A 24,684-nucleotide genomic window follows, 5' to 3' on the forward strand; every position below is an offset into this window, starting at 1 on the left:
CTTCCCCAAATACCGTCAATCAAATGGGAAGGTAAAAAACTATGTCCAAATGGCAAATTTTACAGAAAGCCTCAGAGGCCCAAGTCAATCCATTCCTGTGTTTACTGGATTGAAGGAATATCCCATCTGAGGCATTAGGAGAATCTCCAGCTCAAATCATGTTAGGGTGACGGACATAGACTCTTCTGCCTAATATCAATGCTTTGCTGGAGTCTCCATCGGCATAAATGATTCATCATCACATAGAGGCAGCTAAAGATACACAGGCCTACTATTATAGTAGGAGGGCCAAAGAAAGTCCAGTCCTGAAAGATGACTAGACCATATGGGTCAAAATTGATGACAACAATGGCTGAAGGAAGGCAGAGGTTACTAAAGAACTCCCTCATTGCTTGTTTGTGGTCAAAACGGAGGATACATCAGAGAGCAGAAGAATGTCCAGACATATTTGACTGAGTCAAGAGTCCTCAATTGCAGTAAAAGATCTGGATTGAGCTACTGGGGTAGGGGTACTACACAGCCAGAACACCCTACAAAAGAATACGCCAACTAAGAACCCAAGACACCCAGAAGTGTTGCATTTTCCAATACCTGGGCAGCAGTCATCCGTGGAACTGCCGCAGATCACAATACCAACAAGGACAGGTTTTGGCCAAGCGATAAGAAAACCAACCTGATATATAGAAAACTATTAAAGAGAGGGGGATGTGACTGTTCATGCTGGTTCAAATGTACAGCGCTGCGTACGTCTTGTAGCGCTATAGAAATTTTAAGTAGTAGTAGTTAATCGACTGTGTGACTATTCAGCGCTGGCTGGTTAAGTTAATAGCTTGCAAAGATAGGACTATTTATGTGGTCCGATTTGCCCGCTAAACTTAGTCGGTCAGATCATGAATTATTCATGGATAACCAGCTATCTCATGCTGATTATTAGTGGTTAGCCGACTAAACGCTGTTTAACCCGCCAGGAGCTGTTCCTGGCCGGTTAAATAACACTGAATATCATGGGAAAGTGACTGTGCTGATCTGAAAGGATGCACTTAGGTGGCGAAGTGCATAAATGCAAAGGGGGGGGGGTGGACGTTTACATGGGTGGAGCATGGGTAGGTTTGCCACTTATCTTTGCAACTTACAGAATACTGTAAATTATGCGGGTACCTGGCACATTGTGGCACCTGAAATTCTGCCAGGTCTGTGGCTGGTGTAACTGAGGGCCAGATGCCAGGCTATGATGATATTCTGTGACAGAATCTGGTGCCCAGATGCTGTTATATAATAAGCTCTCACTATGGGGCATCAGGGCACCTAAAGAGTCACCCACTTATAGAATTACCCCATAGTGTTAAACTAGTCCTTTCAGTAATGCCCTTCCCTCAATTGTGGAAGTAACGATGTGCATTTGTTATCTGTGTGTCAAATCAATTTAATCTTTTAATGCACATTAACCTATGAATTAATACATGTGTAGTTTGTGTGCGTTAAAGAAGTTTTAATCTATGTTAAACATTTTTTTATTAAACTAATATGTGAAACGTACTGAAAAACATCTGAAAATTGAGAAAACATTTGATCGGCAAGTGTACTTCTACCCACATATATTATAATGTGCTGAGCGATTTTGAAAACATCTATTTCTGCAGTTAAACACTAGTCTACCCATGGAAATTTCCTTGAAATTTATCCTCTCGAAGTCCAGAAGAAATTCCATCAATAAATGATGCTGTTTTTAATAAGGAAACAAAATTGCCTTTTGACAGAAACAGCGTTGTGGTTTGTTCAGCAGCATCAGTTGGGACATTTCTGATGTTTCTCATTCAAAATCCCTGCCCCCCCCCCCCCCCCCCCCCCCCCAAATTCAAAGTTATTTAACTGGCTAGACACGACCGCTGACTGGTTAAATAGCATATCAGCACCCTAACTCTGGATATTCAGCGGGAGGTAACCAGTTATCTCCTGCTAAATTTCCATGGCTAGCAGCTAGCTGGCTAGGCATGGATATTCAGTACTTAACTGGCTATGTTCAGCGGTTAAAATAGGCCTATCTTTAACTGCTAAAAAGTTTATCCAGTTAAACATTTTAGCAGCTAAACCCCCATCCCCACGCCCAATATTCAGTGCCAGCCACTGGAAACAGCACGGCATTGAATATCTGGGTTTAGTCAGCAAAAGTGCTGCTCACCGCTGGCTGAATATTGGGCCCTTTGTGGCTAAATGAGGCAAGCTGTAGAATTAATTTAGGTATTGCATCTGCTGTTAGAGTAACAGCTGGTAAAGAACCCCAATAGTACTGTTACATGATTTTTATTTTTGTTACATATGATTTTTCGAAATAAACAATCGTATCCACATTTCTCAATCTGTTGCTAGTTGGAGCTTGTATTTTGTATTGAACTTTGTAATACATTCACCTTTGAAGTCAGTTTGCTCTACTTTGGTAGTGTCTCATTTCTGGTTATCTAGAACTGTTAGTAAGTTGATGGCCTTATCAGTTTTATCTTTTTTTTTCATGTTTCCAGCAATGTTATTTTAAGAGGCATTGTCTGGGTTTGTGCCAATATTGAATTCTAGCTATCGGTCAAGAGCTTGTTTTTCCTACCATGTACCCAAAGCTGTCAGATGAAGTGGAAATGGTCAGTGATTTTTTTTTTTAAATGCTGGCCACTGTGCCTCAGTTTTGCTAGATATGCTTCAAGTTAACTTGTTCAACTGTATCAAATGTGTTCTATAGTGTTGGTCCAATCAATCTTCCCTCTTATCTGTTTTGAAGCCTAAGACTGGCTCTGTAGACACCAGAGAAAGGTGGTAGGGGCGAGGGTCTTATGTGTAACAATATATCTGAATTTTTCTTATTACGATTGTGTTTTAATGGCTCTTGTATGCTGTAATTTCTTTCTCTAATGTACAGTAATGACTCGTGTACTAATTTTTTCCCTAAATTTTATTTTGAAGCTTTTTATATATGTTCTGACCCCCCTTAGATGGCATCTTCTGTGGGTGAAACTAAGACAATTATATTTCACACTCGTTCATATTTTCAAAGAAGTGATGATAAATCTCCATCCATGTTAAATCAAATGTCACAAAGAATAAACATCAGTATAAATGTTTTGACTTTTCTATGAGATCACATCAAGAGGAAGCCAGAGTGACTTGCATTAAAAAAAAAAACCCGAGTGGAGAGGCAGGCAAGATGGCGATGGGAAGGAAGTGTTGAGAAGCGCTCCGAATCACGCACCTCTAATTTCCTGAAAACAGTTTATCCTTTTTACGCCAATATGCCTAAGAGGAGGGGAAGACAGAGAACCGGACCCGCGGTCTCTGCTTCGCCGGTACCTGGTTTGATTGAGCGCTTCTTGGTTCCAGGAACGATGTCGGGAGCAGGAGCTCTGCAGACGGAGACTGCGGGGAGAGGAGAGCCGCATTCCCAACCAGAGATGGAGACAACATTGAGCCCCGAGCAGAGGTCGGCTCCTCCCATGCCGGCAGACACGCCGAGGAGGGACCGGGAAGCCCCAAGTTCCCAAGTGGCGGCGGGGTCTCCCAGAACGGGACCCAACCCGGAAGTTAGCCTGCCGATGTTAACCGCACAGGCAGTGTGGGAATCGAGTGGAGGAGAAGCCTTGACTGAGGATCCATCGATGAGGGGAGCAGGTTTGATAGTGGAAATCTCACAAAGGGAGTTACCAAGTAAGTCTGCTTTAGGGAAAAAGCCAGATAATATCACCTTGGAAGCTATTGGGGAAGCTTTGAAGAGTTTGGAAAACTCTTTATCTAAAAAAATTTCCTATATATGTGAACAATCTCAAATTTTCCTAAATAAAATACCTGTAATGGAGACAAAGTTGCAAAATCTGGAATCACTAACGGAGAATAATTCAAAAGAGATTCAAACTATCCAACAATTACAAGTTAATTTGATAAAAGAAAATTCATATCTCCAGAACAAGATAGAAAATTTGGAAAATGCTCAGCGATCTAATACATTAAGATTGATAAATTTTCCAAAACAACCTATGATAGCACCTGCATTAACTTTTAAAAAATACTTGTGTGTGAAGTTCTGGAAATTCCTGAGACTGCATTTCCTCCTATATCAAAAATCTACTACTTATTACCATATAAAAGAAGGGAACAAGAACAAGTGGAGGGTCAAAGACCCAAAACGTCTTTTGATGTTTTGGATTTGAATCTAACACAGACACTAGAAGATGACAACTTAGGTTTGGTGCCAGTGACTTTAATAGTCTCCTTTGTGCTTCAGCCAGATAGAGATTGGATTCTTAAGCAATTTTTTATTCATAGAGACCAACTTTTTATGAACTTTAAGATAAGAATGTTTCCGGACGTTTCTAAGGCAACCCAGAGAAGGCGTAAAGAATTTCTTAAGTTACGACCTATGGCCTTTCAACTTGGGGCACTTTATTGGTTAAACTTCCCATGTAAATGTGTTGTTAAATTGAATTCCATTAGATATGTTTTCTTTGACCCCAAACAACTGAATTCTTTTTTGGACTCTAAAATAGCCTTGCTACCCTCAAGTCAGCCAAGACAAATAGTAACATCTACTCCGTAAATATTAGGAATCCCTGGAACTTCCTCCCCTGTCCCTAAAATTCCTAAAGTAAAGGTTTTCAAATATAAATAAAAGGGTTGAGATATGCCTTCACTGTTGTGGACTATAGATGTACAAATTTAGAAATACTTATATTCTATATTGCAAAATTGAATATATATTTTTGACTTTTCTTTTGTTAAAGTATAGACTTATTGATAACCAATATAGGATGTAAAATATTTGAGCTGTTTTCTTTTGTAAATCATCTTTGCTGATTTCAAGTAGTATCTTGAAGTTATTTGTAAAATTTAAAAAAACAACCCTGTAATCAGTATTTACGTGATCCTAGATAGTATTCGTAGATCACCTTCTAGTGATTATCGGAAGATTCTATTCTTGTGATTTATAGTCCACACTAATCTCATCAATATAATCTAGGCATATAACAAACCATAGACATCTAACCAGATACAGAAGTTTACAACAATCATAGATTAAAGTTTAGGCACCTGCATCATAATAACAATTAAATTAATAGGTATTTAAAACTTTTCTAAAAAGAAAATAATAATGAAATTACTCTTAATTCCACCAAAACATTATTCCACTGCTTCGTTCCCTGATATCCAAAAGAATTATCAATTAAGTATTTTATACGAACAGATTTTACTGTTTGGTAAGAGGAATTTATAAGGTTAATTGGAAATAAGAGATGGTGAGCTAAAACCTCTGAACCCATATCATATAATGTTTTATATACTAATGTTAATCAGTTTGAAATCAACTCTTTCCTTTAGGAGCCAATGCAATTGTCGCAAGAGCAGAATAACCGATCGTTTATCGTTTATTTATTTACTATACCGTTTCAAATTGCATTCACAAAGCAGAACGGTTTACATCATAATTTAAAATCTCGTATTAAAAAACATATAAGAAATCCATCAATTAAATAGAAAAGCACAGCAAACTAAAAGAACCCCAAAATAATAACATCATTGAGCAAAGACAATCATTCATAACAGACTATTTTTTAGCTCCAAAAACTAGACAAGCTGCCATATTTTGGAGCAACTGCAGTCTAGTCTGCAGTTTTCTTGTAATATCAAAGAATTGAAATAATCTAATTGAGGTAAAATGGTTTCCTGAACCACTACCTGGAAACGTCCGTAAGTTAAATATGGACAAATTGTATGCAATTGATGCAATCGAAAAAAAGTTTTCCTTTCTAGTTCATTTATCTGTGTCTCAAAAGATAATAGAATCGAGAACTATACCCAAAACCTTTTAATTCTCGCCTATATTTAGCCGTTCCCCAGAATGCAGCACAGTCTTCCAGTAATCCCATCTGAATTCCCAAAACAAACTAATTTGATTTTTTTTGCTTATTTAACTTCAAAAAGTTGTTACAAAGTTGTACAAAGCAGTGGTAATCCCAACGCAGGTTTACCACACTCTAATCTGGAGCTTCTGCCAGCCCAGCATGGGTGCCAGCAATAGTTCCAGCCCCTGTGTGTGCCATTTCCCGTGCTAGAGAAAATCAACCTATATTTTTTTAGCGCAGCACTAACCCAGTGGTATTCGGGCAGACACTAAAAAGCAAAGTTGAAAGAGGGGGAACCCTGCGGAACTCCACAATGACCCTCCCATGTTGCTGAAACTTCTTAATAGCTCTTGCTTCTGCCAGAAGAATAAGTGAACTTCAAGCTCTACTGGCAGGTTACACCAGATTCTACCACAACAGGGTTGTCCTCTGAACCTACTCCAAATTCCTCCCTAAAGTGTTATCGGAGTTCCACTTCAGTCAGTCCATTGTCCGTCCTCTCTTCTTCTCTAAGCCACACACTCATCCTGGAGAAGTAACACATCATACATTAGACTGTAAGCGTATTCTAGCGTATTATCTGGGGTGTATAAAATCTCATAGGAATTGCTCCCAGTTTTTTGTATCCTTTGACCCTAACAGATTAAGGATTACTATCACCAAACATACAGTCAGCCTACCAAGTAGGTACTGACTTTCCTAAACGTATACTTAGCCTGGGCTAACCCTTCATGGCCTGGTCACTGCTCACAGTGAGCCATGGCGGCTTCAGTAGCTCATTTCTGCTCTGCCTCCGTTGAAGACATTTGCAAGTTGGCTACATTGTTTTCGCTCCACGCCTTTACTAATCACTACTGTCTACAGCAACATTCTAGGCTAGATAATGGGACGGGGACAGAACCTGTGGGTATGGTGACATACTTTGTCCCCGTGTCATTTTCTGCTTTGAAGCCTGTTAATGAACTGGACAGCTATTCATGTTTAAGTGACGCAGCTCACAATATTTTGAGTTTTTTGAAAAATAAGCAAATATACTGGCCACAACTAGCAAAATTTGCACGGGGGATCCTGTACATTCCTACTACCAGTGCGTCTTCTAAGAACGTGTCTTCTGTTGCAGGAAGGACTGTGGAAGACAGGAGAGCTAGACAGAATCCTGAGATTGTTTGATGACTTATTCATCCACAGATTTAAAAAATCATAACAGTGCTTCATAGGGTATATTTCTCCCCTGCTAGGGCATATAGAACAGGTTGTATTTTGCACCTCTGGATATTTTAACAGGCTGGATTAGGATTCCTTGGGGTAGTAGAAGTCAGCTATTGATGGGGTTGGAAGGGTAGAGGGTGATGGTGGAGGGGAGAATATTATAGTTGCTCATTATTGTTTTCTATTTGTGATTTATAAACAGCTATTGCACAGCATATTGTTCCTTTTTATACTTTAATAAAAATATTTAAATATAAAATCGTGTTCGAGGATTCTTCAGATGAGGACAGAGCCCAGGGGGATGGGGTGGAGATGGAGACAGGGCCTGTGGGGACGGGTTGGGGACAGAGACAGAACCTGTGTGGATGGGGTTGGAGATGGGAGACAAACTTTGTCCTCATGACATTCTCTATTCTAGGCGGGATAGCTGATTTGGACAAGCAGTCCTGCAGAATTTTTTTTTTACTACTTAACTCAACTTTGCTCTCTGTCCCTTTTTTTTCCACCAGGCTCACTACCTACTTAATTACCAAATAATTTATTTTATCTTGTGAGCCTGGTTGCCAATGAGTCCTACGTGTGAGAATATTATGCCTGCTTGTCCTTGGAGAAAGCTAAGATACTTACGGTAGCAGGTGTTCTCAGAGGATAGCCTCTCCTTGGAGTTGTCGTCTTTAGCTTTTGTGCTGTACTACTAGTCCCATGCTCGAATGTTGGGCAGAAAGGTACCTGCGTATATGCGGTGGGGGCACTGCCTCAAAGATTTAAAGTGACAGTGCACTTGGCAGTGTCCAGACCGGTCTGCTTGGATGACGTCACCCATGTGAGAATATATGCCTGCTGTCCTCAGAGAACACCTGCTACAAGTAAGTATCTTAGCAGTAGGGGTAGGTACCTGCTTGAGACTAACTTTGTTCACTGATAAGTGTTCACTGTTCTCACATAGTATGCATGTCCAATAATTAATGTATGCATACACTTGCACAGTGGTTTGCATATGTTTGCACTATGTGCATAGAGCATGTACTATATACAAATAGTGTGCACTATTAATGTCATTCATTTCAAAGTAAAAAGATTAAAAAAATAAAATTACAATTTTCTGGCTGCCCATCTCTAATAAATAGCTAAATTCTTGTGTATTCCTGTAATTCAGAGTTTAGCACTGTGTGTTCCGTTATAGCGGACTCCGGTTTAAGTCTGCTGTCTAGTAGTCCCAACCAATATTGCAGTACCTTTCTGATGCAATATGCTTTAGTTGGGGAGGGAAAGTAGCTGATGCTATTGTAACTACTGCTACTGACTAAAAGTGGTGGTACTGTGACACATCATATTCAAGCTTTAGGTCTACTAAAAGTTCAGTGTTTTGGACATTCTGTCTGGAATGTGATTTTTTTTTTTTTTTTTTTTTTTTTTATTATATAATTATTTATTTGGTTTTCAAAAATACACAATATAATGTGACCATACAAATCACATTAAATCCATAAGTGAAAAAAAAAACATTTCATTTATCATAAAAGGAAACAACGAGAACATTTTTCTGTCCACATAAAAAGAAAAAAGAAATTGGTTCCAAGATTTAGGAAATTAATCAAAATAAAAGGAAAAAAATAACTAAATTAATACAAAGCCGCTACCTCTCTCTCTCATACTCCAGCCTGTTATGTGGGAGGGCATATAACATTCACTTCACCTCTAGCATCTAGGAAATCTTTAAGCTGTTTAGGGTCCACAAATTGAAATTGTTTACCTTCTAACATTAAATTACAAATACAGGGAAAACGTAACACAAAATTTGCTTTAATGGCCTCTACTCTGGGACGCATTTCCAAAAAGGCCCTGCGTTTCAGTTGTGTTGGCCTAGATAAATCTGGAAAAATCCTAACTTTAGAACCCATAAACACGCTATCTAAGTGTCTCAGGGAAAGTCTTAGCACTGCATTCCGGTCTGGTTCCAACGCAAAGGTAACCAGCATAGTTGTCCTGTGTGTAATTACTTCTAGGGAACTTTCCAGGAAGGAAGTAAGATTCATTTCTGCCTCCGTCCTTCGTTTAGGTAATTCTCCCATTATGGCTTTAGTGTTCCAGATGTAATAGGCCCGAGTTATAGGAGGCAGTGAGTCTTTATCCATTCCCAGTATATCCATCATATATTTTTTCATCATATCCACTGGGGAGATCAAAGGTGATTTAGGAAAATTGAGTAACCGAAGGTTAAGTCTACGAACTTGATTTTCTAAATATTCTAGGCGTTTGTGTAGAAAATTGCTATCTTTAACCAAAGTGGATTCCAAAATCCCCATTTCTTGAATTTTAGTGTCCAAGCTTCCAATCTCACAGGATTGCTGTGCAGTTACTTGTGCCTGTATCAGAGCGGCTTCAGAAAGAGTTCTAATATCATTAGTATTTTCTTGCAGCATTTTTTGCATAGAGGAGTGAGTGTCATGAACCATATCCCACAGTGACTCTGGAATGTGATTTTAATGAATAGTAACCTATGTGAGTGAACGAATAATCTATCTAAAATTTAATAAAATGCACAAAGCCATGAGTTTATCAATTTAGATGGCCAAAGGGGTGGGCAATTTTTAAAGTTATGTGAGATTCCATAATGTGTTGTGGCTAAAAGTGTGTGCAACAGGCATTCTCAGGGGCAAGTTTAGATCAGGGGAAGAAAACATGCATAGACTTTATTTTCAGATGTATGCACTTTATGCATCAAAAGTAAAGTCTTGCATAAAAAACAAGCACAAGGCCCATAGATGTAATGTTACCTGCAAACTTTGTCCCAGTGTAGGTAGTTTTGAAAATTCTTCTTCCCCCTCTGCACACAGTTGGTTGTAGTTTCCTAGTAAAGATTACTACTTTTAAACTGAATCTACTCAAAACTTTTATCTTTGGCAAAGAATGTTACTTTAAGGTGGTATTCAGAAGCAATGAGTATAATAAATCCAGCACATGTATATTTTTAAGTATGTAGTAAAGTATGAAATGCTGATGCATTTCCTGCTGTATAGTCAATGCCAACTCCCACTTCAAAATATTACAATTTCGCAATTATGTGTTTCTTTGAACCTCTAAGCTAACCTTTTATTGAAACTCCTGACTGGAAGTTCTGGAAGTTAATTTAAACCCTTAGATGAGCTGCCAAGTCGCAGATGTTCTGTTTGCTATCAAAACAGTTGTCACAAACCATATTGATTGTCGATTCAGATAAATGTTTTTTTGTGTAACTTTAAAGGAAGGACTAGGTGTGCTTCATTTATGGAATAAGAAATTTTGCCAAAACATAGTTAACTTGAGATTACCATGGTAGTTTGAAATTGTTGTAGCAATTCACCTTAACTAACATACTGTTTATATATGGCAGCATCTGGCATTGCATTCCTATGTAGCATGCACATTCCAATCAAAACTTGCAGCTCTAAGCCCTGATTTTTATTTTTAAAGGGCCCTTTTACTAAGGGATGGTAGGGCTACCACTTCGTTGGTATGCGACAAATCGGGCCTACCACTGGGCTACCACAGGAGCCCAGCGGTAGTCCTGGCCTCTGCCATGTGCCAACTTAGGGGCTAGAAATTTTTTTTATATTATATAGCACCTGGGGCTTACCTGGCAGTAATCGGACAGTGCTGTTCGCTGCCTGGTTACCACCAGAGTAGCTTGGCAGCCATGCAGCCTCCTCAGTGGGTGGTGGTAAGGGCTCCCTCAGAAAATGGCCGCACAGCAAGTGGTTCACTTCCCACAGGTGTATTTCCCTTAAAAAAAAAATAAAGCCTTTTATACATTGCAGTAAAAGGGGGCCTTGGTGTGTGGTGAATCCATGCGCTGATGCTACTACAAGGTCCCTTTTATCGCAGCTTAGTACAAGAGACCCTAAATGTGGATTGGCTATTAAATGACATCTAATGATAGCTGACAGTTAAAATATTCACGTTCTTTTCTAGAGAGCAGTATATCCATCACTGAAATTTAATGCTTTCTTTCCGGTTGAAAGGCAGAATCCAAGATGGTGTCTGAGTAGGACGCAGGAGTGGAACGCTCCTCTTATGAATTCTAAAAAGATACCTTTTTCCTCTGCTGAGCATGCCGAAGAGAAAAGGCAAACCTAGGGGACCTCCTCTCCTTGGGATAGAGCCTACCTCTTTGAAGCAACTTCCAATTTCTGCGTTTATGGTGTCCACACCGACGGGCGTGTCCGTGACTGAGGCGGGGAAGAACCCCGGTCTGGAGGGCGAATTTTTGCTCAGCCCATTAGGACCAGCAACTCCCCCACCACCGCACCTAGACGGAGCCGGGGTTCCGAGCGCGAAGGACAGCGACTCGAAGGAGCGGCAGACCCCATCGAAGGAAGCGGCGTCAGCATTCAAACTACAAGTGGGGAGTTCTTCGCCAGGCATGGCAGGAGAAGATACTACTGTGGAGGGGACCCGAATTGCTGACCTCGAGGAGGAATCTTCACTGCACGCCATGGCTCTACAACCCCTGGTGAAGCCCCAAGTAATATCGTTGGACTCCATTTGGTCAGCCCTTGAGGTCTTGCATAAGGTTTGTACATCATTTATCACTGTCTCATTGAAAAATGTGAAACAAAATAAGGGAGATAAAAGAAAATCTTGAGACTATTTCGATTAAGCAAAAATCTTTGGAAGGGGACTTAGTTAAAGTGAAAGAGCAACAGGCCCAAATGGCAGGAGATCGCCTTACAATTCATAGGAAAATTGAAAATTTGGAGAACTCTTCAAGAAATTTAAACCTCTGTATACTCAATTTTCCTCAAACAAAATATATTTCCGCAAGAGAAATGTTTCATAAATTTCTTAGAGATATTCAAATACCAAGAGCAATCTCTTCCTCCATTACAGAGAATATATTACATTGCTGATAAAAAGAATATACAACAGAATTGCTTACAAATAGTTTCCACTCAACAAGAAGTTCCATCAGAGACACTGGATTTAACAGGATTCCTTGAACAATCTAAAGAGGTAATTAAAACTAGAGCAACAGTAATTATTATGTTTGTATTTTTGCAAGATAAAGAATCTTTGCTCCGTTTGTATTTCAAAAATATTCAGCCAGAATTTCTGGGTAGTAAAGTCTTGATCTTTCTGGATATTTCTCGATGGACACAACAAAGGAGAGAGAAATTCTTGGAAATAAAACAGAGAGTTTTGGGGATTGGTGCGTCTTTCCAACTGAGATTCCCCTGTAAATGTTTGATTTTCCTTTAAAGAACTTAGATACATTTTTTAATGACCCAGAACAGCTGAATAATTTCTTAGAAGCAAGAAGGCATGACATGGATAAGAAGATGCTGGACTGATTAAAAATAGGATAACCGCCTATTCAATTGATTTGATTTATATTTTATTGCTTAATGTTCCAACTTCCTTTGGTAAAGCCTTGGATTCTTCCATACTTGTGGACTATAATACCGACGTATTTTTCCTAAAAACTTATATTGATATTGTTAATTGATCTACTATGTGGATTTATTTGAAGTTGGTGTATCCTTCAAAGATTTATTGGTCTTTGTATATATGAAAATTAATAAAGAAATTAAAGATAATGCTTTCTTTCCTAAAAAGTGTTTAATATTTTTTTGTAAAAATATCCTTGAAAACCCTGTTTTTTTCTCAGATAATTTTGAAAATAACGTATCAATAGAAATGAAAATAAAACATGGAAAAGAAAATAAGATGATACCTTTTTTATTGGACATAACTTAATACATTTCTTGATTAGCTTTCGAAGGTTGCCCTTCTTCGTCAGATCGGAAATAAGCAAATGTGCTAGCTGACAGTGTATATAAGTGAAAACATTCAAGCATTACTATGATAGTCTGACAAGGTGGGAGGATGGGGGTGGGTCGGAGGTATGCATGGGAACATCAAAGCATATCATTGATATTCTAGCAGGATGGGTGTGGATAATTGAGGGGTGGGGTGATCAACAGAGAAATACAGCTTTATGGTTTATAATGGGCTAGGAACCCCAGATCCTTGTTAAGTCCTTTCTGTTGGGTGTTAAAATATTCAATCATTCTGACTTCAAAGGTCTTACGTTCTTGTATGGTTTTAAAGTTACCTTTCAGGATTCTCACTGTGAAGTCACTGGTACAGTGTCCTGGTCCTGTATAATGTTGACCAACAGGCGTGGGAACCCTACTGGCACCAGTATTGTTCATGTGATGTCTATGTAAATTGAATCTTGTCTTAAGCATCTGGCCTGTTTCTCCAATATAGCATCCTTCGTTACATTTTTTACACTGAATGATTTATACCACATTGGAAGATGAGCAAGTGAAAGATCCCTTTATGTTGAATATCTTTCTTTTGTGGGTAACTGTGGGGTCCTGTGAAATATTTAGGCATAGTTTGCAACTGGATAGATTACAGGGACGTGTGCCCTTCTGTTCCTTTTCAGTCTGTGATGGAAGTTTACTTCTGATTAGCTTGTGTTTTAAGTTGGGTGGTTGTCGGAAGGCCAGTACTGGTGGGGATGGGAATATCTCTTTCAGTAATTCATCCTCCTGGAGTATAGGTTGTAGATCTCTTATGATTTTCCTCAGTTTTTCCAGCTCTGGATTGTATGTCACTACAAGGGCAATTCTGTCTGTGGATTTTTTCTCCTTGTACTGTAGCAGATTCTCCCTGGGTGTTTTGAGGGACATCACATGAACAATACTGGTGCCTGTAGGGTTCCCACACCTGTTGGTCAACATTATACAGGACCAGGACACTGTACCAGTGACTTCACAGTGAGAATCCTGAAAGGTAACTTTAAAACCATACAAGAACGTAAGACCTTTGAAGTCAAAATGATTGAATATTTTAACACCCAACAGAAAGGACTTAACAAGGATCTGGGGTTCCTAGCCCATTATAAACCATAAAGCTGTATTTCTCTGTTGATCACCCCACCCCTCAATTATCCACACCCATCCTGTTAGAATATCAATGATATGCTTTGATGTTCCCATGCATACCTCCGACCCACCCCCATCCTCCCACCCTGTCAGACTGTCATAGTAATGATTGAATGTTTTGACTTATATACACTGTCAGCTAGCACATTTGCTTATTTCCGATCTGACGAAGAAGGGCAACCTTTGAAAGCTAATCAAGAAATGTATTAAGTTATGTCCAATAAAAAAGGTATCATCTTATTTTCTTTTCCATGTTTTATTTTGTTTGATTTCTATTGATAACCTTAAGAGTGGACTAACACGGCTACCACACTCCTCTACTGAAAATAACATAAATAGTGTAATTTTGTTATTCACTTCACTTTGTTATTCACTTATTACTTTCTTACATCAGAATAAATATGTCAGTATATTAGTAGTAAACGGTGCATTGGTATGCACTGAGTTGGGAGTGGATGCAGGGTAGAAATGTCACTGTTTCATGACATTGGGCCTTTAGATTCAATCACATTGGAGCTACATGTTCAAAAGGTAAATCTGCATTATAGAAAAAGAATATAAAAAGGGACTCTGCTTTATAAAATTACTCCCTATAAGATTATTTTCAATTTTTAAAGCTTGTTTTATGTACAGAAAGGGTCTATTATAAAACCACTTGGAGGTAGACAACAAAAGGTAGCACCAACTGCACATATATATTTTTGGCATCTTCATTTGGGTGGAGCAGTGGCCACAGTTGGAATATATACATGCATTTTATATATATGTAAAAAAAAAAAAACATACACACAGACATTTGCACATTTGGAACAGGCCATATATTTGTGTACTATTTAGGGTAGTTTTGACATTATTTTATAAGGCAAATAAGTGCCTACGTTGCTTTTGTAAAATTTTGCTCAAATTAAGTTCTTTTTTAGAAATTGTGCGGAGTTACCCTTTAATGAAATTACTCCTATAAAAGGGGCATAAGTCCTTACATAAACCAAAACTATGTATTTTTAATCCTTCTCCAGCATCTTATCCTAATGTCTTTTGTATATGTATTTTAATAATGTGCCCTCGGGGCAGTGCTTCTCAGCTGAGACTTCAGAGCACACCCAGCCAGTTGGGTTTTCAGGATGTCTGCAATGAACATCCATGAGACAGATTTGCATGCATTGCCTCCTTGGTAAAAATCTCTTTCATGCATATCATTGTAGATATCCTAAAAACCTGGTTGACTAGGTGTGCCCTGAGGATTGGGTTGAGAAGCACTACCTTAGGATATGTTCAGGATGATCAGTTTACTAAAGGCAGTAGAAAGCATAATCTGAAGCTGTGTATAAGAAGCTGATTCTCTACTGCAAATAAAAAAAATATTATGAAATGTGTTTGTCATTAAAATATTTTAGGAGTACTATTATTCAAAATAGCTGAAACAGCAATATGAAGAATTTAAGATGGATTGATTTTTGTTGTCTTGAAATTTAATTCAGATACAGAAAACAATGTGTTATAATTGACACACTGAAGGGGAGAGTGTATTTAATGTATTCGGTTTTTATGTATTATACATAATATATTTTGTATTTTTCAGCAGCTAATCTAGTGATATTTAAAGGTGCTCATTTTCAAAGCACATAGACTTACAAAGTTACATAATGAGGCATATGTTCAAAACACTTAGATTTATAAAGTTCCATAGCAGCCTATGGAACTGTAAGTCTAAGTGCTTTGAAAATGTGCCCCATAGTAACCTATGTGACTTTGTAAGTCTGTGTGCTTTGAAAATGGGCCTCAAGCGTGTCAACTTGGTTTGCTAATTACGGTTCATTATCTTGTTTGTTTTTAAGTAAGCTCTCTATTACTTTGTTCCAGGCTCTGAATGGCTTTGTACTTGTGATTACCTCTGAAGGTCTTGTTTTTTATGCTTCATCTACCATCCAGGACTACTTAGGGTTTCAACAAGTAGGTATAATTTCTTCCTTTTTAAGTTAGGTTGGCTAACCCCATACTCAAGGGAGACAAATATAGGTTGGTTTTTCAGGACATGCATTTGATCATGTATAATATATATTTGCATTCACTGCCTCCGTTTGAGTTAAATTTATCATATTCCTTCTGATCTTTCAGAAGACCAGACCTGTGTGACTGTTAATCCTTGAGACAGCCACATCTGCTTTAAATTCTATTCTTAATCCTCAATTTCTATGGGGGTATTTTACTAAGCCGTGGTAGCGTGTTTAGCTGGCAGTAAATGTCGATGTGCCCATCTCAGCATTTACTGCCAGCTGATTTCTGCCACAAGCTAAAAATGCTACCGCAGCTTGGTAAAAGGCCCCCTAAGTTTTCAATGATTGTATTTTCTGTTTTAGTTAGTAGTTTGTCAAATTATAACTGAATATCTTGTATTTGATTACTTATTCCCTGAGTAAAAACTAATACTCTCTTTTTATAAATTTCTACCAGTTAACGAACAAGTTGTGTACAATGCAGTTTTTATAATAAAGTCCTTTTCTTATCAACAGCAGCTGAATCCAGAGACTTGTGGATTATGACTATCTACCAGCAGGTGGAGATAGAGAGATTGTAAGCTCTTTGAGCAGGGACTGTCTTTCTTCTATGTTTGTGCAGCACTGCGTACGCCTTGTAGTGCTATAGAAATGCTAAATAGTAGTAGTAGTGCTGAACTGCACTGTCTTATAGGATGGAATGCTCCTTGGTCAGTCAGTATTCTCTATCTCCAGCAGGCGGATGGAAGGTCTCTTACAAGCTCCTGGTCTTATCTAATGGTGGCTCCTGTTCTGGGTCTTTCAGTTCAGTAGAGCTGTAGGTGCATGGCTGAGCGGTGCCGGCTTTAGGAGGGCACCTGATGATACCAGGTCCCTCCTCCACTCTTCTCCCCTTTCCAGCCCTTCCTCCATTCTTCCTCACTGGAAAGAAATTGGGGCATAATTCTTTAAAGCCCACAGCCTTGGCTGCAGGAGAGATAATCGTTTGGGCCAGTATAAATGGCTTAAGTGATGGAGAGGGTGTGAGTTGGCTTCCAACAGCACTGAGTTCGACAGACAGAACTCCTGATGACTGGCTCTCCCCGGGTGAGCATATCTTTAAATTTTCTTTCACCTCTGGGTCAGTTGCAGTTTTACTTTTTTCTTTGCAATGCCTGCCTAAGTTGTTAAAAGCTGCTCCCACTGTGGGAAGCAGAGAGCAGCATTGGTGCAGTGACTGGGGGGCAATGTTCGGGGAGGCCTCATTAGTTTCCCACGTGGGAGAGATACGGGTTGGTTTTCCTCATGGGACCAAAGGTGATCAGACAGCCTTTTTTACAGCAGCACGATTCAGAAGCAGCAGTGCTGTCAGCGTTTTTTACCCGGTACAACTTCAAAGGTCCTTAAACATATGTGCCAAAGAAAACTACCCTCTCAGTGGAAGGAGGAGTTGCCCTGAAGGACATGCAGGACCGTTGCCTGGAGGCAGCTATGAAACGGTCCTTTGAAATTTCAGGCCTATCCTTACGGGCATCTGCATGCAGCTGCTACGCTGCCCGAGCCTGCCTCGCTTGGTTACAACAGGCAGTGGAACAGCCTGGAGATGGAGCCGAGCTCCTTATGGAGGTGGCACCGCGAATGGAGTCGGCCTTGTCATTTTTGGCTGACGCCCTTTATGATCTGGTCAGAGATTCAGCTAAACAGATGGCTGTAGCGGTGGTGGCTCGCCGTCTTCTGTGGCTACGGCATTGGGCAGCTGACATGGCCTCTAAGCAAAGGTTGGTGAAGTTGCCCTTTCGAGGCCTTCTGTTTGGTGAGAGTTGGAGAAAATTGTGAAAGACCTGGGGGATGCCAAACTCCAGCGCTTTCCCAAGGATAGGCTGCGGTCAGGCGGTTCCCTCCTCTTACAGACCTCGCTTCCGTGAAGCTAGAAGGTACTGCCCGGGGCATTCTGCTGGGTTCACTTCGCGTGCCCATTTTCAGCAGAGGAACTCCTTTCGCTTGGACAAACGTTCCGCAGCAGCAGGCTCAAGACCTGGAGGTCAAGGGCGACCCTCTTAATGATGGTGCGCCGGCCCCCTCCTCGATTCCTGTGATAGGAGGATGCCTTTCCCTCTTTCTCGAGAAGTGGGCCAAGATTACCTCAGATCAGTGGGTCTTGGACCTGATCAGAGAAGGCTACAGAATAGAATTCAATGCCCCGATAAGAGACGTGTTTGTGGAGTCCCAATGCGGTTCTGCCGCCAAACGGGCGGCAGTAGAGGAGACCTTGCAAGGCTTGATTCACATTGGGGCGGTATCCCCCGTGCCTCCCGCCGAATGCGGCTCTGGCCATTACTCCATTTACTTCGTGGTACCACGAAAAGAAGGGTCTTTTCGGCCTATCCTAGATTTAAAAGAAGTCAACAAGTCTCTGAACGTGCGGCATTTTCACATGGAAACCCTGTGCTACGTCATAGCGGCAGTACAGCTAGGAGAGTTTCTTATGTCTCTGGACTTGAAAGAAGCTTATTTGCACATACCAATTTGGCCCCCGCACCAGAGGTTTCTGCGTTTTGGTGTGATGGGAAAACATTTCCAGTTTTGGACCTTGCCTTTTGGCCTCGCCACAGCTCCCCGAACCTTTTCCAAGGTAATGGTGGTAGTAGCTGCTTTTCTTATGCGAGAGGGTATCTGGGTTCACCCTTACCTAGAGGACTGGCTCTTCAGAGCAGACTCTGTAGAAGAGTCATCAGGTTACAGCCAGAGTGGTCTCAGTACTGCAATCTCTGGGCTGGGTCGTCAATATAGCCAAAAGTCACCTGACCCCCCTCTCAATCTCTAGATTATTTGGGGGTCCGGTTAGACACAGCCTCGGGGATGGTCTTCCTACCCAAGCAAAGGCGGTGCAAGCTTCAGAACCAGGACAGTCTGCTCTTGAGGATGCCTCACCCGTGAGCTTGGGACATTGTTGATGACGGCCACTTTGGAAGTGGTGCCTTGGGCGAGAGCGCACCTGAGACCTCTGCAGTGTTCCCTGCTTCAACGATGGTTTCCAATATCTCAGGATTATCAATGCAGACTCACGTGGCTCCCTGTGGCCCGGCTCAGTATGGAATGGTGGCTCTGAGACATCATGCTATGGCTTATGCCAGGATTTGGCGCCAATTTGAGGCTTGGTGTGCTTCTAAAGTGATTACACCCATGCGAGCTTCTGTCTTTTTGCAGGATGGTTTACAAAAAGGCTTGGCCTATAATTCCCTGCATGTTCACAAGTGGCAGCCTTAGCATGTTTTCGAGGGAAGGTTGCTGGCCTCTCTCTGGCTGCTTGCCCGGATGTGACACGGTTTCTTAAGACGGTTGCTTCGGCTCCATCGTCCCGTGCGGGCTCCGTGTCCAGCCTGGAACCTGGGGTTAGTTTTAAAGGGCCTTCAGTGTTCGCCCTTTGAGCCACACAGGCGAGCTTCGGAGAAGGATGTGATCTTAAAGACAGTTTTTTTGGTGGCCGTGACAGCGGCAAGATGGGTATCTGAGCTCCAGTCGCTGTCCTGTTGAGACCCATTTCTGCAATTCTCAGAGTCCAGAGTAATGGTACATACGGTGCGTTCCTTCATGCCTAAGGTGGTTTCAGCGTTTCACCTAAACCAGCCTATTTTCCTGCCCTCCTTTTCTAAAGAGGAGTTTCCAGAAGCCTATGGGCAGTTGCACCTTCAGGATGTGCGAAGGGCTCTGTTGCAATATCTGCGCATGTCAAATGCCTTCAGGACCTTTTGTTCTTCTGTCAGGTTCGTGTAGAGAGTCTCCAGCGTCTAAGGCCACTATAGCCCGTTGGCTCAAAGAAGCTATCTTTTCAGCATATCTGCTGTCTGGCCAGCCTCTGCCTGAAGCCTTTAAGGCACATTCTACAAGAGCGATTTCCTTTTCTTGGGCTGAAACTGGAGCACTCTCTCTTCAAGAGATATTTAGTGCAGCTACTTGGGCTTCTAAGCTCTCGTTTGCCCAACATTACAGGCTGGATGTGGCTGCCAGGAGAGATGCGCATTTTGGATCACAATTGCTGGCTCGTGGTGTGGCTTGTTTCCCACCCTATCTAGGGATTGCTTTGATACATCCCACTCGTAATGGATTTATCTGCTTGATGACAAGGAAGGGAAAATTAGGTTCTTATCTTGGTAATTTTCTTTCCTTTAGTCATAGCAGATGAATCCATGAGCCCTCCCTCAGTGGTTCATTATGTAATTTATGTTACTTTTATGTTCAGTTTTTCCTATAGATATGTTCCCTCATTGGGAGAAGTTGGAAAACAGTCTTCAGGATTTCTGTTCAGTTACAGGAGGATGAGTTCATTCCCTCCAGGAGAATGATTTAATTCCCTCCTTTGAATTATAGCTCCAGTTTTGGGGCGTTCATCCGCTGTGAGGAAAGTTTATGTTATTTTACTTATTTTTGTTACATTTGTACCCCGTGCTTTCCCACTCATGGCAGGCTCAATGCGGCTTACATATACAGGTACTTATTTGTACCTGGGGCAATGGAGGGTTAAGTGACTTGCCCAGAGTCACAAGGAGCTGCCTGTGCCTGAAGTTGGAATCGAACTCAGTTCCCCAGGACCAGAGCTAGCTGGCCAAGAGGCACTTTGGTTTTTCAGTGCTCTCTATCTCCCTCTGCTGGTTGATGGACACAACCCACTCGTAATGGATTTATCTGCTATGACTAAAGGAAAGAAAATTACCAAGGTAAGAACCTAATTTTCCCATTGCTCCCCTGTCTCCCTGCCATTCTGAGGGAGTCATTTCAGAGCAGTCCTATTTACAGAGGAATCTGATGATCCCACAACATTTTGAGTGTTTCATAAGGAGGAGCTGCCCCAGGTTCTTAATATTTCTTCTTCTGATCCTGCTACATCTGCATCTGCTAATCATAAAATGGTGAGCACTAGAATTCTGCTTCATTCTTCTCCAGTGCATGAGATGATGCAAGAAGTTATTTCTGCTCAGTAGGTCACCACAGACAATGCCCTTCGAGGGGCGGCGGCTATGTCAAGTCTTTACCCATTTCCATGCCTGAGCTGGAAAATCTACATTTACCTAAAGTGGATTTGTTGGTGGCAGCCGTCACCAAAAGGCCACGCTGCCTATGGTGAGTTAAGATTTTACTTATAGTTCCAGAGTTGGTTAAATGCTGTTCCTAGTGTGAAAAATTTATAAATTAAAACAATAAATAATTAATTAATCTTAGAAATCATCTGCACAGAAAAGAGACAAGAACAGAGTAGAGTATACAAAACAAGACAGGGGAAAAAGTAAGAGAGCTGTAGTGGGTGTGGAGTTATTTCTAGTGTGTATCCCATAAACTTCCTTTTTTTTTCTTTTTATAAGGGGTATTCTGTCATTTTTATTTATTTGTTGCATTTGTATCCCACCTTTTCCCACCTATTTGCATGCTCAATGTGGCTTACAATTTTTCCGTCATGACTTATGCCATTTCAGAATACAGATACAATTGGTAATACATATAGAACATGGGTGATGTAATGTGAACAGTCAGGTAACACATATTTAACATGGATTACATACAATTGGTATCACATATTGAACGTGGATTACATAATGAAATTAGACAATACGATATAGGGAGAAAATAATCCGATTATTAAATGATGGTGAATTACGGTTCCAATTATGAGTTATCGGTTATGATTCAAAATCTTAAGTCATAAGCTTAATCGATCTAAATAGGATACCACTTAAGTCCTCTATATGGTATAAGCTAGCAGAGACTTAACAGAAGAGGAATTTCATAACTGCAGATTCCCTTTCTGTTAGTCTTTCTAGTTTGTACCAAACCAGCTCTGGTATAGATAACTGTGTGAGAAAATGTGGATTTGGTGTAGGTGTAATGTGGGTTAATGCTCATTCCAAGTGGTCTTGGTTATTTCTTTTTCCTCTCAGTATGCTTGTGCTAATAGAGAAGTGTTCAAACTGGCACAGGCAGGAACAGCAAAAGTAATTCTGGGAGTTAGGAATCATCATGAGAACTTTTAAGAAAGCTGGCATTATTTTTCCAAACCAGTAGAAGTCACTTGTATCCTTGTGATCCATACTGGAAAGAGATTAACATAATTACCAGGTAAGAAAATTTCAGTTTTCCATATGGCACAATATACAATTTGACAAAAAAATACATTGAACATAATGTAACACCGTACATGTTCTTACAATAGATTATTGAAATACTTATGAATACTTTGTTCCTCTTGCTCTTGTCAGTGAATTTCTGGCTTAGGCTTTCACAGTGGATTGTATGTGCTCTCAAAATATACTTGTAGACTCATATCCAGTCTTTCCAAATGCCCATTTTCAGTCCCCCACACTCCATATTCTTCATTGTTGCCTAGGTTGAGGATTGTTTCATCAGATTTGACAGCACAGCAATTGACAACTTTTATGATAAGAACAGCAGAACTGAGGCATCTATTTACATTTGTTTGCTTTGTGTCCTGTGAATTTCATTGTTTGACAAAGTTGAATGTTAGACTGTGAGAATTAAGGAAATTGTGAGCCTACAATCATAAACATTTTCTAACTCTAGATGTTAGATAAGTGTTTGTCAAGCTGAATTTATCAGTTTCAAGCATATTTCATGATTTTCTCCATATCATATTTTTGTTGGTAGTCTGATGTCATTCACCAGAGTGTTTTTGAGCTGATTCATACAGAAGACAGAGCAGAATTTCAGTGTCAACTTCATTGGGCATTAAACCCTTCACAAAACACAGATCCTGGACAAATATCTCAAGGTGAGAATCTTAGACCCATGTTAACAATTTAAGAGTTAAATTAGGATAACTTGTGTGCTGCAGTATGACACTTGAATTTGAAATTCTTGACTTCTGTTCACTGGGCTGTCAGGTACAAAATACATTGTAGAGACCATTCCTCAAAATCAACACCTATATGTGTCGTCAATGCCTATGAGAGATGTCAGAACCAGGTTGGAGGCACAAGTAAAGTCAAAATGTTATTAGGTGGTTTGAAATGGTGTCTGTTTAACTGATTTTCTCAAAATTGTATAGTCTTGTGTGTGTTCCCTCCTTAGTGATGCATAGAGTGTATGCAGAAAACATGGCTTTAGTAGTCCAAAGTTTGCATTTAGTGTGTCTTTAGCTTATGCAGTACAACATTTTGTTATTTTAAACTAGTTGACTTTGAAGCAACTGAGTGGAACTGTCTTGTGTGGCAAGTAAAGAATAATAAACATCCGTTTGAAGATAGTGAGTTATTTGGAAGACCACATAGTAACATAGTAGATGCTGGCAGAAAAAGACCTGCACGGTCCATCCAGTCTGCCCAACAAGACAACTCATGTGTGCTACTTTTGTGTATACCCTACTTAGATTTGTACCTGTGCTCTTCAGGGCACAGACCGTATAAGTCTGCCCAGCACTAGCCCCGCCTTCCAACCACCAGCCCCGCCTCCCAACCACCGGCTCTGGCACAGACCGTATAAGTCTGCCCAGCACTATCCCCGCCTCCCACCACCGGCTCTGGCACAGACCGTATAAGTCTGCCCAGCGATATCCCTGCCTCCCAACCTCCAGTCCCGCCTCTCACCACTGGCTCTGGCACAGACCGTATAAGTCTGCCCTGCACTATCCCCGCCTCCCAACCTCCAGCCCCGCCTCCCACTACCGGCTCTGCTATCCAATCTCGGTTAAGCTCCTGAGGATCCTTTCCTTCTGAACAGGATTCCTTTATGTTTATCCCACGCATGTTTGAATTCCATTACCGTTTTCATTTCCACCACCTCCCGCGGGAGGGCATTCCAAGCATCCACCACTCTCTCCGTGAAGAAATACTTCCTGACATTTTTCTTGAGTCTGCCCCCCTTCAATCTCATTTCATGTCCTCTCGTTCTACCGCCTTCATATCTCCGGAAAAGGTTCATTTGCGGATTAATACCTTTCAAATATTTGAACGTCTGTATCATATCACCCCTGTTTCTCCTTTCCTCCAGGGTATACATGTTTAGGTCAGCAAGTCTCTCCTCATACTTCTTGTTACGCAAATCCCATACCATTCTCGTAGCTTTTCTTTGCACCGCTTCAATTCTTTTTACATCCTTAGCAAGATACGGCCTCCAAAACTGAACACAATACTCCAGATGGGGCCTCACCAACGACTTATACAGGGGCATCAACACTCCCTTTCTTCTGCTGGTCACACCTCTCTCTATGCAGCCCAACAACCTTCTAGATACAGCCACCGCCTTGTCACACTGTTTCGTCGCCTTCAAATCCTCAGATACTATCACCCCAAGGTCCCTCTCCCCGTCCGTACCTATCAGACTCTCGCCACCTAACACATACGTCTCCCGTGGATTTCTATTCCCTAAGTGCATCACTTTGCATTTCTTGGCATTGAATTTTAATTCCACCAAAAAATACTTGGGAAAAATTAAACTAAATAACCATTCATACATATAATCGTTAATATAATTATTTAAATTTTAGATTGTGCTCAGTCCATATCCATTACACCCATAGCGTTCTCAGGGAAAGCATGTGGTAGTATTTAGATGGAACCATCATAGCACAGCCTGTGTTCCACCTCCTCAAAATGTATGCGCACACACCTACTGTTACTTGTAATGCAACTTGCAGTTAATGATGTTTCACATTTTTAAAATTCTTAATTCTTAAAAATTTGAAAC

At 40.6% G+C, this 24,684-nt stretch overlaps 1 protein-coding gene across 2 annotated transcripts in view; it reads left to right on the forward strand.

Annotated features, from left to right (window-relative positions):
- The window catches only part of AHR (aryl hydrocarbon receptor), a 225,378-nt gene that overhangs the window by 114,813 nt on the left and 85,881 nt on the right, over positions 1-24,684 (forward strand). For both annotated transcript variants that reach the window (XM_030201479.1, XM_030201488.1), the window contains exons 4-5: positions 15,881-15,970; positions 22,648-22,771. In XM_030201479.1, the coding sequence (XP_030057339.1) occupies positions 15,881-15,970; positions 22,648-22,771 (214 nt within the window). The remainder of the gene's footprint in view (positions 1-15,880; positions 15,971-22,647; positions 22,772-24,684) is intronic.

The sequence above is a fragment of the Microcaecilia unicolor genome, chromosome 1, assembly GCF_901765095.1.
Source record: "Microcaecilia unicolor chromosome 1, aMicUni1.1, whole genome shotgun sequence".
NCBI classification, from domain to species: Eukaryota; Metazoa; Chordata; class Amphibia; order Gymnophiona; family Siphonopidae; genus Microcaecilia; species Microcaecilia unicolor.